This window comes from Protopterus annectens, chromosome 5.part1 (assembly GCF_019279795.1).
Source record: "Protopterus annectens isolate FY-2018-M chromosome 5.part1, PAN1.0, whole genome shotgun sequence".
In the NCBI taxonomy this organism is placed as follows: domain Eukaryota; kingdom Metazoa; phylum Chordata; order Ceratodontiformes; family Protopteridae; genus Protopterus; species Protopterus annectens.
The window spans coordinates 349,912,939-349,925,992 of NC_056736.1; the positions used below are offsets into that span (position 1 = coordinate 349,912,939).

The 13,054-nt window shown below is 37.2% G+C and overlaps 1 protein-coding gene across 6 annotated transcripts in view; it reads left to right on the forward strand.

Annotated features, from left to right (window-relative positions):
• ARAP1 (ArfGAP with RhoGAP domain, ankyrin repeat and PH domain 1) overlaps window positions 1-13,054 on the forward strand; it is a 2,759,262-nt gene that overhangs the window by 1,465,169 nt on the left and 1,281,039 nt on the right. For all 6 annotated transcript variants that reach the window (XM_044073028.1, XM_044073030.1, XM_044073029.1 and 3 more), the window contains one exon: window positions 2,008-2,077. In XM_044073028.1, the coding sequence (XP_043928963.1) occupies window positions 2,008-2,077 (70 nt within the window). The remainder of the gene's footprint in view (window positions 1-2,007; window positions 2,078-13,054) is intronic.

A 13,054-nucleotide genomic window follows, 5' to 3' on the forward strand; every position in this document is an offset into this window, starting at 1 on the left:
CTGTGGTCACATTGTATCTGCTTTGCTCCTTTTAAATGAATGAGAAAATGTAATATGATGTTTAGCATTGAAGAAGGTTGTTTGACCAAAAGCTCTGCTTGTTGTAATAAAAGCTACTTATTTTTTCTGATGGTGATTTGTTTTACATCAGAAAATTGTATAGCCTACAAAATTTAGAATATTTCATGTAGGAAAAGATTGTGACCTCCCTGTCATGGTTGCCATTTTGTATCCCTTCAGTTATTGGATCATCTTTGTTTTACTGTTTAAGTTTGAAAAAATAAAAGCAGTACAAAGCTCAGTCATTGGTGCTGCTACACCTGGCATACTGCATGTAATTACTGAAACGTTATATGACAGGAAGAGTTGAGTTTGGGAAAAACCTAAGGGCACTTCACATGTTATGTGTTAGAGGCGTGAAGAAAGCTGCAAAACATTATATGTGCTGTATTGTAAAGGGTCAGACAGGAGTTGAGGAGAACTGGAGTACAAGTGAGAGCTGGAACAACTAAAACACATAAGGCAGAATTAAGTGTATATTAGACCTGGAAAGAGTGGGCATGGAAGTCTACCAGCAGAGATGCTAGATGCAGCCACCTGATAGGATCAGTAGATAAATAGCCTTTTTCTGTTGGCTTTTTCAAATTAGATATGTGGTCGTATGTTTAATGGTATAGATCATCTGAAACACATAGTAAGTTATTACAAAATCTGCATTGACTGCAAAACATACCTGAATATAAGCCACTTAATATCAAAGATACAGAGCCTCACTCATAAGTATCATTTAGATGTAAGGGGTGCTAGCAGTCTGCAAAATGTAATATTCAGGGTTAAGCAGCATACTGCTCACTGCAAATTGTCTGAATTTAACAGTAAAGATGGGAAAATGAAAACTGTAGAAAATAAGAACTGCAGTTGCAGTGCTGAACTACAAATACAGGTCAGGAAAGTGGGATTCAGTAGTCTACTTTCTTGTATAAACTAGAAGAAAAACAGATGCACTCAGTTTCTATGACTACTTTCGCGACTTCCAGTTTTGAATATTTGTGTGTGTGTATATGTGTATATATATATATATATATATATATATATATATATATATATATATATATTTATTTATATATATATATTTATTTACGTGTGTGTATATATCTCTCTGTATAAATAGACATATACATGTAAACAACCCCACTTGCATATGTGGAGCACACACACACACACACACACACACACACACACACACACACACACACACACACACACACACACACTCACTCACTCACTCACTCACACACTCACACACACACACACACACACACACACACACACACACACACACACACACACACACACACACACACACACACACACACACACACACACACACACACACACACACTACATGAGCTATATGTCACTTAGGTGCCAGATTCCTGGATGGGCAGGCAGCAGTTGCCTACTGCTGAAAGTAAAAGAAAAAATAAATGTGAGAAAGTTTTTTTGCGTCTGAGCAACAAAACCACATTTTTTTATTTCTTTTCCCGTTAAATTCATTTTTTTTCACACTTAATTTTCTTAATTATGGCACTGAGTACTTCAAATTCTTTACTACACTTAGGTGACAGCAAAACAAAAGTGCTATGTCTGGTCTGCCTTTCAGGTTCTGTTGGCTTAAATGGGACAAGGCAGCCCTCACAGCTAGCATTACAAGTATGAATAAGAACTTAAGCAAGCTTGTTGCTGTAGATGTTAATGTCAAACTGGCTAATTATTTATTCTTGATGGCACTGAATACAGTTCTCTTTCAAGTACAGCATTTGCTGCTGTCTGAACACAACACGTTGACATGCAACAAGCAAAACCTTTGAGAATATGACCCACAGTTTGAATCTACAGCTCTGAACCTACAGTCTGTTAATTAAAACAATGAATGCAGCAGTAAAATTCTCGTGTATTGTTGTGTGCACACTGACCACATTGTTTTCCTTTTGCTTTTTATTACAGCTCTTACATCTATCAAAAACGCTGGGTGAAGCTGGATAATGACTACCTTAGGTATTACGACACTGATAAGGTAAGTCTCTCCTAGCAGCTAGCTTTCTGAACATCCTTTAACATATTAGCAGTTACAGCTTAGCTATTTTGAGTTTCAGTTTTACCTTTTCCTCCAAACTTGTTTAAGACAGCTAGGGTTGTTTTTCTGCCTATTACGGAACTTACAGTGAAAATTTTGCATTTTAGTTCTGGTTTATTTTTATTCATTTAACCTTTGCTGACCTGTTTAGTTCCACTAGGTTGGTGTCCTCTTTTCAGGGGAGACCCAATGTAATATTTATATTTCTGGGAACAATTTGGCCAGGTCATCAGGGAATTTCTATTCTTTTTAGGTATATGAGTTAGTACTAGACTAACTTTGGTAGGTGACGTGGGATCTTTTGCATCCACCTGAAGTATGACCAACTAAAGCAGATAGAATATCTCATCTGATGGGCAACTCACTTAGGAATGCAGGACTGCCCCCCCCCCCACATTGATTTGTAGGCTTCCTTCAAACAATGCTTTCTGCAAGCTATCTTTCCATTGATTATGCTCTGTACAGAGTAATGGGAGTAAATGGGGAGGGATGCAAGGGGACGTGGAAGGTTTTGATTTAGCAGTTTGGATAATTTAGCTTGAAGATATTATTGTGGATATTATGGGTGTTGATATGTATGCATGCAGTCCGGAGTATGTTACAGACACTATTGTTAAAGAAAATTACTTTTTAAATGTAAAAGAAAACTCAATGATTCCACTGTACTGAGGGATCTACTTTGATTTTTCAAAAACTGCTATGTAAGGTTTACAGCAAACAGTTTATTACTACCCATCAGACAATTTTAGTGCACTAAATAAAGGTATGTGTTAATATAAATATTTTTATGGGTGGCTGTGCCCTCTGCACCTTCTAATTGGGGACAGTGCCCCCATAGCCCATATCCTAAATACTATTAGCTCTTAGATGGCATTAACTCAGGTGGCACTAAATAACTGCATTTCCCTTTCTTTTCATTTGGTTTGACCTCAGAGTGGGTCTACTTTATTAACTCGAACTTTCAAAAGTTCGAATGCATAAAGATCGACACATATGCATCGAACTCTTAAACGTTCGAAAGTTAATAAAGACAAAAATAGATAGAAATAAAAAGATGTAGGCAGGGGGGCAAGCCCCCATGCAGCCCCCCATGTGGGGGGCTGTGCCCTCCACACCCCATGCTACTTAAATATACCAACTCCGAGATCGCACTACATTGAAGTAAATGGAAATCTCCACCTACGGAGATTTCCGTTTACAGTTTTAGACAGCTTGCACTTTCGATGCAAATGGTTAGATCCATATGTATTTGCGGTTTTACGCTTTTGAGTAAATAAAGTAGTGCCCCTCAGAGTTAGTATATGTAGAAAATGAACCAGTAATCTCCATAGTATCCCCAAAGTCTCAACCCACTAAACAAGTATAGTGGGTGGAAAAACAAAACAGTGTAAGAAACTTCTCTGTGTGGAAGATTTTCAATCCATATATATCTAGTTTAACCACTGGATGTTAATATGATCAGATAATGGTAGTAGAAGTAGCAAACTTAAATTCATCCTAAGTCAAAAGATAATAAAAATATAATTTGAAATATTATATAGAATTACTAAGTATTCAAAAGTAATCCAAGCAGGGATGACAGTATGTTTCCAGTCAAAAATCCTTTATTAAGTACACAGACAAGGGATTCAAGTAAAACAGAAATAACAGAATGATAGTTTCATCATAAGCTTTCTTATATATATGCTTTTTATCTGGTAAGGGAGTGGTTAATTGTGCTGTAAAACGCATTGTATTGTTATACATGTTAAATTCACATCCTTTCCCCCATCAGTGTGACATTCGAGCTGGTCCTGCCCAGCTTAGTAGCTGTCATAATAATATAACCCTTATGTATTTTAAATAAAAGTAATAATGATTATGGTACCTCTTATTAGCCAGATTATTAAGTCTGTGATTTTATCCAAGGCAATATACTACATGGCTGGAAATATATAAGCCATAGACCATTTGGCAATCTAAATATATATATAAATATATACATATACATTTTGCATGCAAAAAATCTGTTGTGCAATCTATATTTTATTTCCATAACCTATTGTTAACAAAGATCACTTTTGTCCTCCTAGACTTCTTCAGGTCTGTGTACAAGAACCCTAAAAAACTATCTACAAAAATATTATTGTTTAATTAGTTAGTATTGTTAATTAAACATCATTTCGAATAACATGGAAAAAAAGAATAAGGAAATAGACAATAATGTAGGATGATAGAAACAAAATGTACACTTCTATTAAAAATTATTTACCACGGTATTTAAAACCAAGTAGAAGAATATAATAAAGTAAAATTTGTCATGCAAACAATGTGACAATGTTCTAAGTTCCAGTACACTTTTAGTTGAACAGTAGTAGTTTAGTCTAGGCTTCCTGAAAGAGTTCAGCTTTAATTGCCACATCAGTTCATGTTTTTCTAGCATATTCAGGATGTCTCCTTCAAGATCACCCATGTATATGCAATCCGGTATTTGGAACTTAAAACCTATGTGTTTTTTTATGCAGAGCAATGTTTGGCTAGTGCAATATTTTTACATCCAGAGAGGATTTCTGCCAGATGACATGAAATCCTACGCTTAAGTATTATTACAGTCTTGCCCTCTTAAAATACATATTCATTGTACTGTGCCCTGTAAATTACCTTTGTAGTGCTACAGTCATTCTCTTCACTGGTCTTAATGATTTTCTTTAAATAGAGGCAATAAAAACTATTACATTGCTGTATAAATATGCATAATATACAATTAGCTTCACATCTTTTAGTGTTTCTGTCATATAATCTAGGTTTAAATTCAACAACACTTTGAATGTTCCTGGCTTTCCTGTAAACAAAGATTGGGGCTTCACCTAAGATGTTAATCAGAAAATGGTTTCCTGTGACAATGGCCCAGTATTCTTTAATAATATTTTTGTTAGTGTGATAATTCAAAGTGTATGGCAGGATGCAGCTATTTTTGCATTTGTTATTCTCTGTGGAACTTCTTAATTTGTAATAGAAGTGTATATTTTGTTTCTATCATCATACGTTTTTTCTTATTTTTTTCCACTTTATTTGAAATGGTGTTTAATAACAGTACTAGCTAATTATACAATAATATTTTTTGTAGATAATTGTTTAGGGTTTTTGTATACAGGCCTGAAGAAGTCTAGAAGGACAAAAGTTATCTTTAAGAATAGGTTATGGAAATATAATATGGTTTGCACAATGGATTTTTTTGCATGCAAAATATGTATGTATATATTTATATATATTTTTAGATTGCCAAATGGTCTAAGGCTTATATATTTCCAGCCATATAGTGTATTGTCTTGGATAAATCGCAGACTTAATAATCTGGCTAGTAAGAGGTGCTGCATTCATTATTAATTCTATTTAAATTATAGAAGAGTTATATTATTATGACAGCTACTAAGCAGGGTAGGACTAGCTCAAATATCACACTGATGGGGGAAGGGATGTGAATTTAACATGTATAACAATACAATGCATTTTACAGCACAATAAACCACTCCCTTACCTGATAAAAAGTGTAAGTGTATGTATATGTATATATATACATATATATATATATATATATGTATATATATATATATATATATATATATATATATATATATATATAATTAGAAAGCTTGTGATGAAACTATTAATCTGTTATTTTTGTTTTACTTGGATCGCTTGTTTGTGTACTTAATAAAGAATTTTCGACTTGAAACAGACTGCCATCCTTGCTTGGATTACTTTTGAATACTTAGTAATTCTGTATAATATTTCAAATTATATTTTTATTATTTTTTGACTTAGGATAAGTTTAACTTCACTACTTCTACTACCATTATCTGAACTTATTAACATACAGTGATTAACTAGATATATATGAATTGAAAATATTCCACACAGAGAAGTTTCTTACACTGTTTTTTTATGTAGAAAAGCATCCTTAGGGACTCAGGTGTGCTTTGAAATACTTTCTTGTTTGTTTGTTTGTATGCCATCAGTCATATGGAGTTTCAGGATAGTTAGGTCACTAGGCTGGGTGTCAGTAAGTTCAGTGCAGGTAAAAAACAGGCAGTCCATACTGAAATCTGGAATTTGGAAGTAATCCTGTTGTGCATAAGTTAAACAATACATCAGTAAGAATGTTGTGTGAGTGTAGACTGATTATAACTATCAGAAATGTACATCTTTGACTATTTCTATAACTAATTTAAAGTAAACATAAACTACATTTATTCAGTTTTCTAATTACCTGTTTAATTCATTTGAGGGTAAAGGAGGAGGTCAGCTTAAATATTTCTAAAATTGACTTAGTTCAGTCAGTTTTAGAAATAGTTAAGCCGAGCTCCTCCTCTACCCTCAAATGAATTAAACAGAAGAACGAATAGCAGGGCCTTGGGCAGGGTTACAAAAATGCATTCTAAGAAGTGTGGCTGTGATGCTGTGGTTGCATCATACAGGGCAGCAGGTGCTTGGGTCTTTAAAGAGGAGACATGCCTGGCTGAGAAGTATGCCCCTGCCAGACAATCTCAAGACAGAGATCCTCCTGTTTGGATAGCCTGCTAAGCTAATATATAAGAAACCGGAGGAGAAAGGTAAAGTTACCCCAGTCTATAAGCATATTTCTTGGACCCAAGCTCAAAGGAATAGAAATACTTCCCCAGTAAACACTCAGACTTCTCACGGTAAACAGGGCAGTGCAAGACTTGATAAAAGAAGAAAGGAAAATTTAAGTGAGAATGAGAAGCAAGTTTCACTGACAAAACCATAGGTTCTCAGGGCCAAGACACCCTGGAGGATAGTCATGATTCAGCCAGGCTACCCCCTCCCATCTCCAGTCTTACATAACCCAGCTGCCCTCTCTGATTCTAATTTTCTCCCCTCAGAAAAAGTTGGAGGATACATGTCCCTCTTTATATGAACTGGGGGGGGGGGGGGTCACACAGGATAAGTAGGTGCTAAGCTTCATCAAAAAAGAATACAAATTGTATTTCCTATACATACCAAGCTTAAGAGGCATCCATGCAGGTCTCAAAGGCAAACTGATCCTCATGCCAAATATAATTCAAGACATGTGGTACTCAAAAGTCATATGAATGATTCCCTTGGGGGGAAGAATGTCAAGGCTTTTATTCAAGTCTCTTCCTAGGTGCAGGAAAGATTGCCCATGGAGGCCCATTCTAGACCTTTCTCCTTCTCAGAAATTTTTCAATGTCCCAAAATTGAAAATGCTGACCCTTTAAAATGTGTTACTAATGCTTCCTTCAAATTTATTCATGGTGATTCTAGACTTGAAGGATGCTTATGTCCATATCACCATTGCCAAAAAGCACTATAAATAACTGAGGATGAAAGAGGGGTAACACTTCCAATTCACCTCCTTACCCCTTGGCTTGTTGAACATGCTGACAGTTTTCACAGGATGTCTGGCTTCAGTGATAACATTTTGCAGAGTAAAGTATGTAAAGATTTTCCTGGATCCTTACAGAAATGCCAGCACTTGAAATGCCAAGTGCCAACAAGTTGGAAAAAAAGAGAAAAAAAACCCAGGAAAAGAACAAATCTTGAAAATCAGTCTTCTTCTTTAAATTTATTTTTGTGCAGGGGAGGCAAATACCCTTGCATCCCCAGGTGTGAGGGGCAAGACCCCCCCCCTGAACTTATATATACAGAATCTGAGATTGTTATACTTCCAAAAAAATGGAATATTCCAAGAAATGATCGTCTTGGACTTTAGTATATGTAAGTCCATTTTTCGGCCATTCAGTCTCTATGTTTTGGGACTCAATCTGGCGGGTTCAGGCATTTCAAATGGTTGCCAGTTTTCCCCTGAGCAGCTGAATAGTTAATCTTGCAGAGTCCAGACAGAGAAGTTTTAATGCTCTAAAATCCACTCCGACATTCTTCAGTAACCTGGTGCTTGCAGTCAACAAGGAAACATAATGTTTCCTGTGGACATGCCCAGACACCTCCTTAAGAAGAAAGCTTCTTCCCCATGACAAACTGATCCACCTGACCCAATACTTTCAGGATAGCCTGCAACAGAGATCAGGAGAGTGGTTGAGTTGTTAGTCTTCATGGCATTTTGCATTATAGTGGTCCCCAGCATGTCTGCACATGGGGAACCTCCAGTGATATCTAAGAAACAGATGGTGTTAGCACAGCAACCTCTTGGAGAATAAAATCCCTCTTAACTGCATTGAGAGAGAGAGAGAAAGAGAGAGAGTTCGTAGTAGATTCAGCAATGTGCTCATTAAAAGGAATACTGTTCAGGACACTTCTACTTTCAGCAAGAAGTTCTGCAGTTGAGGACAGACAATACAACTGTGATGTGGTGTATAAGCATGCAAAATGGACTCTCTCTTACCTGATTTGCAGACTGGCCATGGAAGCCTGTGAAAAAGCTTTGAAATTGGGTGTAACACTGTGCAACCTATATCCACGAAGAACAGTATGTGTCAGCAACCAGGCTGAGCATATCCCTATCAGGCCCCACAGATGAATTACAAACAGGGATGCATTATTGGAAGTGACCAGATTGTCAGGTGCACCAGGGTAGCTCTGTTTGCCTCACATCTGAGTACACAACTGAAAAAGTTCTGTGGTAGGGCAGGATTCCAGAAGCATAGAAAACAGATGCATAGAGAACAAATGGACAGGTCTGTTCCCTTATGCTTTTCCTCCAGTTCTGTTGATCTCAGGGTACTGATCAAATCAAGGAAGAAATACCAAAAGTAATCATATTTGAATATTTCTGGCTAAGGAAACAGTGAAATAGAAAAGAGTATCCTTCTGGTGTCAGTTCAGGGACCGTGACACAAAGAGACTTAAAGTGCTTAGTGCCCTGGAATGTTTCTCACACTTTTTCAAATCAAGTTTAGCTTACACCTCTGTAAAAGTACCTTTGTACTATTTCAGCCTGGCTTCATATGGAACCCCCCACCACACCTTGTACACCAGACCTTTAGTAAAACAGTTCATCAAAGGGGCCAATCACCATAGGTCATCTAGAAAGAAAATTGCCTCACTTTTGGATCTCAAATATATTCTAGGAAAATTAACCCTGGACTGTCTTCATCATCCTTCTGGAATCTGTTGTGGAATATTCAGTTTCTGGTGGGTGTTTCATTGGCAATCTCAGGTTATGACATTCAAAGTACTTTGCCTGGTCTTTCACAAGGCCAGAGTATCTCTGCATATCAACCCCACTTCTCTGCCTAAGTTGGTAGCAGCAATTACCTTAAACCAGGTTATTCAGTTAGAATTTTTTTTCCTAAGGCCAAAATTCAGAAGAAAGTAACCTGCATTCTCTTGCTGTGCATAAACAGCTGAGACACCATATACACAGACAGAAAAAAATAATTCCGAAAATCTCATCATCTGTTTGTCTATTTTGCAAAGAAGGAAGACCTGTTAGCAAGCAAACTTTATCTAAATGTTTCTCCGATTGTATTTCCTTTTGTTAATCACATCATGGAAAATCTACCTCAGCAAAGATTAGGGCACAGCTTCTGCTGCCACCACAGACAGCCTAAATGGGTTGTTAGCCAAACTGTACTTGGTTTTCTGTTTGCATGCTTTCCCAAATACGATGGGGTGGGAGGATGACATAATGGTTAAGGTGTTTACCTTAAAGACACAAGGTGCAGGGTTTGATTCTCGCATGGGGTAAATGGCTAGGCTTCAAATGACCCAAAAGGGCAGTTAGCCTAGTACTAATCTATGAACCTATGAACGATAACTGAAGATTAGTCCCTTGGACCAGGGCAAGATTTGCTTTTGCCATCCTTCAAGGCACTATTTCCAAGTACCTATTTTGCTCTTGCTTAGGACTTAAAGTTGTGGGAATTTTCCCAAATGTGAGATCTGTAATTGGCTAGGCTTAAAATGACCCACAAGGGCAGTTAGCCTAGTACTAATCTATGAACCTATGAACCTATGTAACGGTGAATATTATGGTGAACGCAGTGCAGCTGCAGTCCAGGTACCCCCCTTTCTTCCTTCTTTTATCATTAGCTCTATTTGATTGTTGCATTTTGAGTTGGGTAGCTTTCTGATTCCTATTCCGTATGTTCTTTTTCATCTTCCTTCCAGGCTTCCATCCCTCATTTTGTATTTATACCATCTGTAAACAGAGATCTGAGTCCTCTGGACTGGATAATCAACAACACGAAGAAGCCAGGAAAGAACTGCAACCTTTAATGTCTTCTGGAACCTCGACTATACAAGCCTTCACAGGAATGAATTAAAGACAATGAGCAGCATATTTTATAGCAGCAACAATTAAGTAATTAATTAAAAAATCACAGATTTTTAAAGCAACATGACATTTCCATTTCCAAAATAACAATTTATAAAGTCAAATGCATCTCCAAATTCAAACCCCTAGGTGCAAGTGTACTAAAGTTCAGTATGAATCTACTTTCTAAACTAAGAAGCATCTGGGAAAAATTTCCAAGGCTCTTACTATCAGGTTTACCTAAGACACAAAAAAAGAGAGAATCGCTGATTCCATTATGAATAGTATTAAAATGTTCAGAAATAGGACTACCTAACCTACAATTTCTCACATCCCCAATGTGCTCCAAAATACAGATTTTAATTTGACGTTTCGTTTGACCAATATACCATTTGCAAAGCACACATCCACAGCCTATAATATAAACCACTCCACATGACAGACAATTAAATCTGTCAGTAGCTGTATATTTAACACCATTAATAAGCTCCCCTGATAAATTCTTAACCTTAGAGCAAACCTTACATTTACCACATTTAAACATCCCAGCATTTTTAGTTGTGGAACCAATGTTATACCTTAAACTTAAAAGTTCTTTTAAATTCGGGTATCTTCCAAAAGAAAAGAAAAACTAACCCTTTTTGGAAATAAATGGCCAACTTCGTCACTACAGCAAACGATGGACCATAAATTATCCACAGCATTTTTTAAAATATGTGAAAAGGAAGAAAACTTAGTTACAAAAAATATTTTCTCATCATTCTTATCATCCTTAACAGAGGTATACCTACTAACACCCTGAGTGTACCTGTCTCTAATTTTACGGCCATTATTCAGTGCCCTATCTAAACTTCTTTTAATCAAATTTCCAGAATACCCCCTAGCCATCAGCTTAGTCTTCACTTCATTAAATTCCTATGTTAAATAATCAATTTCAGAAGTATGTTCAGGGGTACGTTTAAACTCACCATAAGGCAGAGCCTCAATTAGGTGATCAGGATGTGCGCTGCTAGCATGCAAAAAATTGTTGGTCGCTGTTTTCTTCTTAAAAGGTCTAAACTGCACCCTATTCTGAAAATCTAGATACAGCTCAATATCCAAAAATTGCATAACAGTAGAATTCACATCCTCTGGACTGGACCTAGAACATCTGGAGTTGTACCATCTGGTCCACTAGGGCTGTGGCATCAGATTGTTCTGTAGCTTTTGTGGTGGCAAGAAGGATTTGAAGATGGTCTCAACCTGGCTTACTGTTTATAGCACCAATTTACTGACTCCTTTTGACAGGAAGGCAATGGCTGAAACTCTGGGTGAGGTTAAAACTCTGGGAGTTGGGTAGGCTACAGGCTAGCTATTCCAAATGTGAGGAAGTAACAACAAATCTAATCAAACATCTACATCTATGGTAAGTTCGAACACAAATGAACTTTATAGATATCTTTTAATATTTTCCATCCCTGTTAAAAGAATAAAGCAGGGAATAACAAACATATGTTTGCAGACTGTAGAGCTGTCAAATTTGAGATGGATATTTGCATATAATGTAGTAAAAGGATGTGATGATGGAGGGAAATGGTGCATCCGATAGAATGGTATGACCTTCGGTTTGGGGGGTAATGTTACAGTGAGATGATGAGCTGAATTATCAGCAAGTAATTATGCAATAGTTGCTTCTGGCTGACATTTTTTACTGATAATGCAAAAACACACAACATATATCAGCTTTGTAGTGCACAGTACATGTAGGTGGCACAGTGGTGCAGTGGTTAGTGTTGTCACCTCACAGCAAGAGGCTGTCCACTTTAATTCTTGGCTGAGGTGCCTTCTGTGTGGAGTCTGCCTGTCCTCCCTGTGTTTGTGTGAGTTTCCTCCAGGTGCTGTGGTTTCTTGCCATATTCCCAAGACATGATGCAGGTGGCTTGGACATTCTAAATTAGCCCTAGGTGTGAGTGTGTATGTGTCATGTGCATGCCTTCTGAGGAAGGTTGGGTGCCAGGTTGGCAACATAACACCGTAAAACTCTACTGCCACTTGTTCTGTGGACCAATGATCTGCTGTGGTGACCCCTAAGAGGAGCAGCCGAAAGTAGAAGTACGGAGTACATATACACATGCTCATGAAAACACACACAGACACACACACACACACACACACACACACACACACACACACACACACACACACGGATGCACAGAGTTTTGGTTTCTTTTAACTGGAAGCCAGGAAGGCAGTGTACAGAACACGTCAGTGGTGACAGGAAAAAGACCTTTGGTTCACTAATCCCACCTCAGTGTTATAGCTGTTCTAGTGCAAGTTTCCTGCTTTTATTTTCAGTTATCCAAGATGTCTTTAAGGCCTTTTGTAAACCTGGAATAAAACAAAAAAATGGCAGATGCATCCCTTCAGCAACACTTTAATGTACAAGAATTTAGTGCTTTCGTCAGTGGTAACTCTAACTTCATCAGAGTAACTCCATTACAAGTTCACACAATATTTATGCATTAATGAGAACTTGTAATGGAGTTATTCTGATGAAGTCAGAGTTACCACTGACGAAGGCACTAAATTTTTGTACATTAAAGTGTTGCTGAAGGGTTGCATCTGTCGTTTTTTTTGTTTTAACCTTTTGTAAACCTGTTGTCGCAATCTGTTCTTGATGTGCATTCCTGGTCCCCTCATCC